Raw genomic sequence first — 12,068 nt, forward strand, 5'->3', positions numbered from 1 at the left:
CGTTTGATTGGTGCTTCCGTCAGTCTCTCTTCCGGGTTTCATCCCCAGTCTAACGGTCAAGCAGAAAGGGCCAATCAGTCGATTGGTCGCATATTACGCAGCCTTTCGTTTCGAAACCCTGCGTCTTGGGCAGAACAGCTCCCCTGGGCTGAGTACGCTCACAACTCGCTTCCTTCGTCTGCTACCGGGCTATCTCCGTTTCAGAGTAGTCTTGGGTACCAGCCTCCTCTGTTCTCGTCCCAGCTCGCCGAGTCCAGCGTTCCCTCCGCTCAGGCTTTTGTCCAACGTTGTGAGCGCACCTGGAGGAGGGTCAGGTCTGCACTTTGCCGTTACAGGGCGCAGACTGTGAGAGCCGCCAATAAACGTAGGATTAGGAGTCCTAGGTATTGTCGCGGTCAGAAAGTGTGGCTTTCCACTCGTAACCTTCCCCTTACGACAGCTTCTCGCAAGTTGACTCCGCGGTTCATTGGTCCGTTCCGTGTCTCTCAGGTCGTCAATCCTGTCGCTGTGCGACTGTTTCTTCCGCGACATCTTCGTCGCGTCCACCCTGTCTTCCATGTCTCTTGTGTCAAGCCTTTTCTTCGCGCCCCCGTTCGTCTTCCCTCCCCCCCCCCCGTCCTTGTCGAGGGCGCTCCTATTTACAAGGTACGGAAGATCATGGACATGCGTTCTCGGGGACGTGGTCACCAGTACTTAGTGGATTGGGAGGGTTACGGTCCTGAGGAGAGGAGTTGGGTTCCATCTCGGGACGTGCTGGACCGTTCGTTGATTGATGATTTCCTTCGTTGCCGCCAGGGTTCCTCCTCGAGTGCGCCAGGAGGCGCTCGGTGAGTGGGGGGGTACTGTCATGTTTTGTCTTTGATCTTCATGTCTTGTCCCTGTGCTTCCCTCTGCTGGTCTTATTAGGTTCTTTCCCTCTTTCTCTCTCTCTCTCTCCTCCTCCCTCTCTCCCTCTCCCGCTCTCTCTCTCTATCGTTCCGTTCCTGCTCCCAGCTGTTTCTCATTCTCCTAACGACCTCATTTACTCTTTCACACCTGTCCCCTATTTTGCCCTCTGATTAGAGTCCCTATTTCTCCCTCTGTTTTCCGCTTCTGTCCTGGTCGGATTCTTGTTTGATGTTTGCTGTTCCTGTGTCCTTGTTCCGCCCTGTCGTGTTCTTTGCCTTCTTCAGATGCTGCGTGTGAGCAGGTGTCTATGTCAGCTACGGCCAGTGCCTTCCTGAAGCGACCTGCAGTCTGTGGTCGCGTCTCCAGTCGTTCCTCTCTATTGACGAGAGGATTTCAGTTCCTGTTTTGGATTGACCATTGATAATATCCAGGAGAATCATTATTTGTTTAATACTGGAATAAAGACTCTGTTACTATTACGTCGCTTTTGGGTCCTCATTCATCAGCATAACAAGATGTTTTGCGGCGTTATTTGTGTGGTTGTTTTTCAAACACTTTGTTGCCTGTTGATGAATTGTGTTATGGTTTACTGAGTTAAAGCTTTGCTTGACAGTTATATTGAAAACAGTATTTGTTTCAGTGATGTACAGTGTATACTGTTATGATTTGAATAAGCCTTGTACCCTACAAAACCTATCGTTCCTGTAGATCTGTTGTTCTGTAAAATGTGTTATTTATGTACAAAAATTTGCACTAAACGTTCAATGAGTAAACATTCCGTATCACTATCGTGATTCTTTCTACCCTTTTTCAGGGGTGTAACATTTTTGGAGGCTCCGCTGAGATAGCTGCTCAGATGTCCAGTTTCCACATCCTGGTCGCTGAATTCCGAGCCAGCTAAATCCCCACATAATAACTCAGGCAGGCTGCAGTGAGGAAAGTGTTGCTGTTCGAGGAGAGCTGGAAGTTGGTGGTTAAGTACGTGTCACCTGAGGCCATTGATCGACCATCAGAGACAGTAAGGACCATCTAATTCAGAGTCAACTCCTGCACAGTAAAAGTTCCTCCTGTTCTGTCAAGATGACAACCGCCTTGGAAGAACTACAGGAAGAGGTAGTAGGAGAATTGCACACCCTGACTAAAGATAAGTTACTAGAGATATGTGATTTCCTTGACATATCAGGCGAACAGAGAAGAGATGTTCAAGACAAATCCCGCATATCATTGATGACTCACATTATGAGGTTCCTTGAAAGAGAGGAAGTTGCGGAGTTAGAAGATGGCGGCATGTCGGAATTGTTGCTACTTAAAGAGACAATGACAGAGATAAGTGGCAAAGATAACAAAACATGGCAAACTGACCATGATATTGAAACAGACAGTTGCGGTGCCAGTCCCTGATACGCTACCAGCACAGCCTCTTGTTGAAAAGCGGCTGGAGGAGACAACAACAGTTCAAGACCTGCCTGCTGAGGAGATGAACTTGCCTGCTGAAAATTTGCCTGATGATCGTCCACCAAGTGCCCTTCCTTCATTAACTGATGCTGCTGAACCTGAGGAACCAGCCCACCAGCTGCCACAAAGAGAGAGACAGCCTCCAAGACGTATCACCTATGATCAGCTTGGTATCCCTTCCTGCTACAGTATCCAGCCACAGTTGTTCCCTGTCTACTCTGCACCAGGACTGGTTCCACGGCTGCCATCACTACAGCAATGTTACTTTCAGCCACCTTACATGTATGGGCTTCAGCAAACATGAGGCTACAGAGTTGACATGTTTGACCATGGACTACTGACTGATTTCACAGACTGTCACAAGAGACAATTTGCAGACTATGCATTTAGATCATTAAAATTGATGGACTGTTGATCAATAGTATGAGAAAGGACTGTTTATGTTATACAGCTGGTCAACAGATATGGACTGTGAATAACTTGTTAGTTATATTTGAACTGTGACCCTTGACCTCTGCTCAAGTACTACCTTACAGAAGAGGATTTTCTAGGTCCAGTGCATACAGACTGTTGAAGAAGACAATGTTGGTAATGTTGGGACAACATTTATTTTGTCGGGGAGAGTGTGACAGGTTAAAGGAAATACTAATAGCCTGTTATACATTAAAAAGTATTAGTAAATTCATAGTATGTGAGGATCTTAAAACATCTAAGGTTAAGAAGATCATGCAGTCAGTATTAGTTGATAGATTGATAACATTTATATAATTCTGTTAAAATCCGTCAAGCATACAAAGGGTACGAATTGTGAGAGGAATGTGTAAACGTTATGTTGATTCCTTTATGTTGTCGTGGATAAAAGTGCTAATCTGTGATCTACTAAATGCTCTTAATCTATGAGCCTGAGATCGATTGCTCTGGTCTCCACTCAAGTTCACGGAGAATTCGCGGTCTTTTTCTCATTGCACTAAACGTTCAATGAGTAAACATTCCGTATCACTATCGTGATTCTTTCTACCCTTTTTCAGGTACATTATTGATGATTAAAAAGAGTAATTTAAATGTAATAACTTGATAACATGTCAAGAGTGTTTAAGGTTTGTTTAGTAACATGTTGAGGAAGTTGGTTGGGTTTGCAGAGAGTAATGTGAGCCGTGCTCGGTTGCAGCTAGCTTCGTACTGCTAGGTACTGCTACGTAGCTGCCATTTTATGTCGATTGTGAATGAACATGTGCGCTGTTGGTAAGATGTTTTGCGGCGTTATTTGTGTGGTTGTTTTTCAAACACTTTGTTGCCTGTTGATGAATTGTGTTATGGTTTACTGAGTTAAAGCTTTGCTTGACAGTTATATTGAAAACAGTATTTGTTTCAGTGATGTACAGTGTATACTGTTATGATTTGAATAAGCCTTGTACCCTACAAAACCTATCGTTCCTGTAGATCTGTTGTTCTGTAAAATGTGTTATTTATGTACAAAAATTTGCACTAAACGTTCAATGAGTAAACATTCCGTATCACTATCGTGATTCTTTCTACCCTTTTTCAGGGGTGTAACATTTTTGGAGGCTCCGCTGAGATAGCTGCTCAGATGTCCAGTTTCCACATCCTGGTCGCTGAATTCCGAGCCAGCTAAATCCCCACATAATAACTCAGGCAGGCTGCAGTGAGGAAAGTGTTGCTGTTCGAGGAGAGCTGGAAGTTGGTGGTTAAGTACGTGTCACCTGAGGCCATTGATCGACCATCAGAGACAGTAAGGACCATCTAATTCAGAGTCAACTCCTGCACAGTAAAAGTTCCTCCTGTTCTGTCAAGATGACAACCGCCTTGGAAGAACTACAGGAAGAGGTAGTAGGAGAATTGCACACCCTGACTAAAGATAAGTTACTAGAGATATGTGATTTCCTTGACATATCAGGCGAACAGAGAAGAGATGTTCAAGACAAATCCCGCATATCATTGATGACTCACATTATGAGGTTCCTTGAAAGAGAGGAAGTTGCGGAGTTAGAAGATGGCGGCATGTCGGAATTGTTGCTACTTAAAGAGACAATGACAGAGATAAGTGGCAAAGATAACAAAACATGGCAAACTGACCATGATATTGAAACAGACAGTTGCGGTGCCAGTCCCTGATACGCTACCAGCACAGCCTCTTGTTGAAAAGCGGCTGGAGGAGACAACAACAGTTCAAGACCTGCCTGCTGAGGAGATGAACTTGCCTGCTGAAAATTTGCCTGATGATCGTCCACCAAGTGCCCTTCCTTCATTAACTGATGCTGCTGAACCTGAGGAACCAGCCCACCAGCTGCCACAAAGAGAGAGACAGCCTCCAAGACGTATCACCTATGATCAGCTTGGTATCCCTTCCTGCTACAGTATCCAGCCACAGTTGTTCCCTGTCTACTCTGCACCAGGACTGGTTCCACGGCTGCCATCACTACAGCAATGTTACTTTCAGCCACCTTACATGTATGGGCTTCAGCAAACATGAGGCTACAGAGTTGACATGTTTGACCATGGACTACTGACTGATTTCACAGACTGTCACAAGAGACAATTTGCAGACTATGCATTTAGATCATTAAAATTGATGGACTGTTGATCAATAGTATGAGAAAGGACTGTTTATGTTATACAGCTGGTCAACAGATATGGACTGTGAATAACTTGTTAGTTATATTTGAACTGTGACCCTTGACCTCTGCTCAAGTACTACCTTACAGAAGAGGATTTTCTAGGTCCAGTGCATACAGACTGTTGAAGAAGACAATGTTGGTAATGTTGGGACAACATTTATTTTGTCGGGGAGAGTGTGACAGGTTAAAGGAAATACTAATAGCCTGTTATACATTAAAAAGTATTAGTAAATTCATAGTATGTGAGGATCTTAAAACATCTAAGGTTAAGAAGATCATGCAGTCAGTATTAGTTGATAGATTGATAACATTTATATAATTCTGTTAAAATCCGTCAAGCATACAAAGGGTACGAATTGTGAGAGGAATGTGTAAACGTTATGTTGATTCCTTTATGTTGTCGTGGATAAAAGTGCTAATCTGTGATCTACTAAATGCTCTTAATCTATGAGCCTGAGATCGATTGCTCTGGTCTCCACTCAAGTTCACGGAGAATTCGCGGTCTTTTTCTCATTGCACTAAACGTTCAATGAGTAAACATTCCGTATCACTATCGTGATTCTTTCTACCCTTTTTCAGGTACATTATTGATGATTAAAAAGAGTAATTTAAATGTAATAACTTGATAACATGTCAAGAGTGTTTAAGGTTTGTTTAGTAACATGTTGAGGAAGTTGGTTGGGTTTGCAGAGAGTAATGTGAGCCGTGCTCGGTTGCAGCTAGCTTCGTACTGCTAGGTACTGCTACGTAGCTGCCATTTTATGTCGATTGTGAATGAACATGTGCGCTGTTGGTAAGATGTTTTGCGGCGTTATTTGTGTGGTTGTTTTTCAAACACTTTGTTGCCTGTTGATGAATTGTGTTATGGTTTACTGAGTTAAAGCTTTGCTTGACAGTTATATTGAAAACAGTATTTGTTTCAGTGATGTACAGTGTATACTGTTATGATTTGAATAAGCCTTGTACCCTACAAAACCTATCGTTCCTGTAGATCTGTTGTTCTGTAAAATGTGTTATTTATGTACAAAAATTTGCACTAAACGTTCAATGAGTAAACATTCCGTATCACTATCGTGATTCTTTCTACCCTTTTTCAGGGGTGTAACATAGTCCAGTATATGATGATGTAGTCCAGACTAGTGTAGTCCGGAATATGATGCTGTAGTCCAGACTAGTGTAGTCCAGACTAGTGTAGTCCAGTATATGATGCTGTAGTCCAGACTAGTGTAGTCCAGTAAATGATGCTGCAGGCCAGACTAGTGTACATGTAGCCTGGTATCACAGATATTATAATGGTAGATTATTATATATACACATGTAGCCTGGTATCACAGATATTATAATGGTAGATTATTATATATACATGTAGCCTGGTATCACAGATATTATAATGGTAGATTAGTATCCTTACACTAAATTACCAAAAGTATGTGGACACCTGCTCGTCGAACATCTCATTCCAAAATCATGGGCATTAATATTTGTATTTGTATTTATTATGGATCCTCATTAGTTCCTGCCAAGGCAGCAGCTACTCTTCCTGGGGTTTATTATAGATCCCATTAGTTCCTGTCAAGGCAGCAGCTACTCTTCCTGGGGTTTATTATGGATCCCCATTAGTTCCTGTCAAGGCAGCAGCTACTCTTCCTGGGGTTTATTATGGATCCCCATTAGTTCCTGCCAAGGCAGCAGCTACTCTTCCTGGGGTTTATTATGGATCCCCATTAGTTCCTGCCAAGGCAACAGCTACTCTTCCTGGGGTTTATTATGGATCCCCATTAGTCCCTTCCAAGGCAGCAGCTACTCTTCCTGGGGTTTATTATGGATCCCCATTAGTTCTTGCCAAGGCAGCAGCTACTCTTCCTGGGGTTTATTATGGATCCCCATTAGTCCCTTCCAAGGCAGCAGCTACTCTTCCTGGGGTTTATTATGGATCCCCATTAGTTCCTGCCAAGGCAGCAGCTACTCTTCCTGGGGTTTATTATGGATCCCCATTAGTTCCTGCCAAGGCAGCAGCTACTCTTCCTGGGGTCCCGCAAATTAAGGCAGTTTATACAATTTTAAAAACATTACAATACATTCACAGATTTCACAACACACTGTGTGCCCTCAGGACTCTACTCCACTACCACATATCTTCAGTACTAAATCCATGTGTATGTGTGTGTATAGTGCGTATGCTATCATGTGTGTGTGCATGTGTCTGTGCCAATGTTTGTGTTGCTTCACAGTCCCCGCTGTTCCATAAGGTGTATTTTTACCTTCATTTTAAATCTGATTCTACTGCTTGCATCAGTTACCTAATGTGGTATAGAGTTCCATGTAGTCATGGCTCTATTTAGTACTGTGCGCCTCCCATAGTCTGTTCTGGACTTGGGGACTGTGAAGAGACCTCTGGTGGCCTGTCGCAGCGTGAGTAGAGTTCCATGTAGTCATGGCTCTATGTAGTACTGTGCGCCTCCCATAGTCTGTTCTGGACTTGGGGACTGTGAAGAGACCTCTGGTGGCATGTCGCAGCGTGAGTAGAGTTCCATGTAGTCATGGCTCTATGTAGTACTGTGTGCCTCCCATAGTCTGTTCTGTACTTGGTGACTGTGAAGAGACCTCTGGTGGCCTGGCGCAGCGTGAGTAGAGTTCCACATATTTTTAATAAACCAAAACTCAGACAAACAAAAACAAACAAAGACAAACAAACACAAACAAACACAAACAAACACAAAAACCTCAACGTGAAGCTGCTGTTGTGCACTCAGGCAACTAAATGTAGACAAGATCCCACGAATAACCATGGGGAAATGGCTGCCTAAATATGATCCCCAATCAGAGACAACGATAAACAGCTGCCTCTGATTGGGAACCATATCAGGCCACCATAGACACACAAATTCACCTAGATGACCCACCCAAGTCACTATCACGCCCCAACCAACACAGAGAATAAGCAGCTTACTATGGTCAGGGCGTGACACCGAGCTGTGTGCCAGTAGTTTAGACACGACATCTCGGTGCTTTCAACATGTCAAAACCTCTCATAAATACAAGTAGTGATGTCATCGATCTCTCCTCCACTTTCAGCCAGGAGCGATTGACATGCATATTATTCATATTCGCTCTCTGTGTACATCCAAGGACCAGACGTGCTGCCCTGTACTGAGCCAATTGCAAATTTCTTAAGTCCTTTTTAGTGACTTAACAGTAGTTAAGGAGCGGCAAAACTAGGGCCTGTAGGACCTGCCTTGTTGATAGTGTTGTTAAGAAGGCAGAGCAGTGCTTTATTATGGACAGACTTCTCCCCATCTTAGCTACTGTTATATCAATATGTTTTGACCATGACAGTTTACAATCCAGGTTTACTCCAAGCAGTTTAGTCACCTCAACTTGCTCAATTTCCACATTATTTATTACAAGATTTAGTTGAGATTTAGTGTTTTGTCCAAATACAATACTTTTAGTATTTAGCAATATTTAGGGCCAACTTATTTCCTTGCCACCCACTCTGAAACTCTTTGTTAAGTATTTCAGACATTTCAGTCGCTGTAGTAGCTGATGTGTATAGTGTTGAGTCATCCGCATGCATAGACACATTGGCTTTACTCAAAGTCAGTGGCATGTTATTAATAAAACATTTAAAAATGTAAGGGGCCTAATAAACTACCCTGGGGAATTCCTGCTTCTACCTGGATTATGATGGAGAGGCTTCCATTCTAGAACACCCTCTGTGTTCTGTTAGACAGGCAACTCTTTATCCACATTACAGCAGGGGATGTAAAGCCATAACACACACGTTTTTCCAGCAGCGGACTATAATCGATAATGTCAAAAGCCGCACTGAAGTCTAACAAGACAGCCGCCACAATCGTTTTATCATCAATTTCTCTCAGACAATCATCAGTCGTTTTTGTGAGTGCTGTGGTTGTTGAGTGTCCTTCCCCATAAAGCTGACAGTTTACTGTGGAGTTGGTCCCACCTTTGCTGCTATAACAACTGAAGACTGTGGAGAAGCTCTGGACTATAGAGATAGATAACGTAGTGTAGTCTAGTTATAGAGACAGTAGTGTAGTTATATAGACAGTAGTCTAGTTATAGAGACAGTAGTGTAGTCTAGTTATAGAGACAGTAGTGTAGTTATATAGACAGTAGTCTAGTTATAGAGACAGTAGTGTAGTCTAGTTATAGAGACAGTAGTGGTTATAGAGACAGTAGTGGTTATAGAGACAGTAGTGTAGTCTAGTTATAGAGACAGTAGTGTAGTCTAGTTATAGAGACAGTAGTGGTTATAGATACAGTACTGTAGTCTAGTTAGAGACAGTAGTGTAGTCTAGTTATAGAGACAGTAGTGTAGTCTAGTTATAGAGACAGTAGTGGTTATAGAGACAGTAGTGTAGTCTAGTTATAGAGACAGTAGTGTAGTCTAGTTATAGAGACAGTAGTGGTTATAGAGACAGTAGTGTAGTCTAGTTATAGAGACAGTAGTGTAGTCTAGTTATAGAGACAGTAGTGGTTATAGAGACAGTAGTGTAGTCTAGTTATAGAGACAGTAGGGGTTATAGAGACAGTAGTGTAGTCTAGTTATAGAGACAGTAGTGGTTATAGAGACAGTAGTGTAGTCTAGTTATAGAGACAGTAGTGTAGTCTAGTTATAGAGACAGTAGTGTAGTCTAGTTATAGAGACAGTAGTGTAGTCTAGTTATAGAGACAGTAGTGGTTATAGAGACAGTAGTGGTTATAGAGACAGTAGTGTAGTCTAGTTATAGAGACAGTAGTGTAGTCTAGTTATAGAGACAGTAGTGGTTATAGAGACAGTAGTGTAGTCTAGTTAGAGAGACAATAGTGTAGTCTAGTTATAGAGACAGTAGTGTAGTCTAGTTATAGAGACAGTAGTGGTTATAGAGACAGTAGTGTAGTCTAGTTATAGAGACAGTAGTGTAGTCTAGTTATAGAGACAGTAGTGTAGTCTAGTTATAGAGACAGTAGTGTAGTCTAGTTATAGAGACAGTAGTGGTTATAGAGACAGTAGTGTAGTCTAGTTATAGAGACAGTAGTGTAGTCTAGTTATAGAGACAGTAGTGTAGTCTAGTTATAGAGACAGTAGTGGTTATAGAGACAGTAGTGTAGTCTAGTTAGAGAGACAATAGTGTAGTCTAGTTATAGAGACAGTAGTGTAGTCTAGTTATAGAGACAGTAGTGGTTATAGAGACAGTAGTGTAGTCTAGTTATAGAGACAGTAGTGTAGTCTAGTTATAGAGACAGTAGTGTAGTCTAGTTATAGAGACAGTAGTGTAGTCTAGTTATAGAGACAGTAGTGGTTATAGAGACAGTAGTGTAGTCTAGTTATAGAGACAGTAGTGTAGTCTAGTTATAGAGACAGTAGTGTAGTCTAGTTATAGAGACAGTAGTGTAGTCTAGTTATAGAGACAGTAGTGGTTATAGAGACAGTAGTGTAGTCTAGTTATAGAGACAGTAATGTACTCTAGTTATAGAGACAGTAGTGGTTATAGAGACAGTAGTGTAGTCTAGTTCTAGAGACAGTAGTGTAGTCTAGATAGACGTGCTACTGCAGCCTCATTGTCTGACTCACCAGGGGGCGTAGGAGGCTGCTATGAAGAAATAGATCACCATTCTGTCACACATGTGGAAACAGTGCTCCACAGACCTAGAGAGATACAGAACACGATTATACATACTGCTGCTATTAACCATATACACTACCTAACCCTCACCTTATAGACAGGTCGGCAGGTAGCTTGGTTATACATACTGCTGCTATTAACCAGATACACTACCTAACCCTCACCTTATAGACAGGTCGGCAGGTAGCTTGGTTATACATACTGCTGCTATTAACCAGATACACTACCTAACCCTAACCTTATAGACAGGTCGGCAGGTAGCTTGGTTATACATACTGCTGCTATTAACCAGATACACTACCTAACCCTCACCTTATAGACAGGTCGGCAGGTAGCTTGGTTATACATACTGCTGCTATTAACCAGATACACTACCTAACCCTCACCTTATAGACAGGTCGGCAGGTAGCTTGGTTATACATACTGCTGCTATTAACCAGATACACTACCTAACCCTCACCTTATAGACAGGTCGGCAGGTAGCTTGGTTATACATACTGCTGCTATTAACCAGATACACTACCTAACCCTAACCTTATAGACAGGTCGGCAGGTAGCTTGGTTATACATACTGCTGCTATTAACCAGATACACTACCTAACCCTAACCTTATAGACAGGTCGGCAGGTACACTAGTGGTTAGAGCATTGGGCCAGTAACCAAAATGTTGCTGGATCGAATCCCCGAGCTGACAAGGTAAAAATCTGTCTTTCTCCACCTGAACAAGGCAGTTAACCCACTGTTCCCCGGTAGGCTGTCATTATAAATAAGAATTTGTTCTAAACTGACTTGCCTAGTTAAATAAAGATTAAATAAAGGTCAAGTAAAAATGTGGAAACAACACTCCACAGTATAGACCATTACTACAATATCTTACTATAATATCTTTACACCCTGTTATAACATGATAATATCTTTACACCCTGTAGAATAACCCTGTTATAACATGATAATATCTTTACACCCTGTTATAACATGATAATATCTTTACACCCTGTTATAACATGATAATATCTTTACACCCTGCAGAATAACCCTGTTATAACATGATAATATCTTTACACCCTGCAGAATAACCCTGTTATAACATGATAATATCTTTACACCCTGTTATAACATGATAATATCTTTACACCCTGCAGAATAACCCTGTTATAACATGATAATATCTTTACACCCTGTTATAACATGATAATATCTTTACACCCTGTTATAACATGATAATATCTTTACACCCTGTTATAACATGATAATATCTTTACACCCTGCAGAATAACCCTGTTATAACATGATAATATCTTTACACCCTGCAGAATAACCCTGTTATAACATGATAATATCTTTACACCCTGCAGAATAACCCTGTTATAACATGATAATATCTTTACACCCTGTTATAACATGATAATATCTTTACACCCTGCAGAATAACCCTGTTATAACATGATAATATCTTTAC

The 12,068-nt window shown here is 41.9% G+C and overlaps 1 protein-coding gene across 2 annotated transcripts in view; it reads right to left on the reverse strand.

Moving 5' to 3' along the window:
- LOC139568414 (monocyte to macrophage differentiation factor 2-like) overlaps positions 1-12,068 on the reverse strand; it is a 50,583-nt gene that overhangs the window by 9,368 nt on the left and 29,147 nt on the right. For both annotated transcript variants that reach the window (XM_071390211.1, XM_071390210.1), the window contains exon 4: positions 10,558-10,632. In XM_071390211.1, coding sequence (XP_071246312.1) covers positions 10,558-10,632 — 75 coding nt within the window. The remainder of the gene's footprint in view (positions 1-10,557; positions 10,633-12,068) is intronic.

The sequence above is a fragment of the Salvelinus alpinus genome, chromosome 2, assembly GCF_045679555.1.
Source record: "Salvelinus alpinus chromosome 2, SLU_Salpinus.1, whole genome shotgun sequence".
In the NCBI taxonomy this organism is placed as follows: domain Eukaryota; kingdom Metazoa; phylum Chordata; class Actinopteri; order Salmoniformes; family Salmonidae; genus Salvelinus; species Salvelinus alpinus.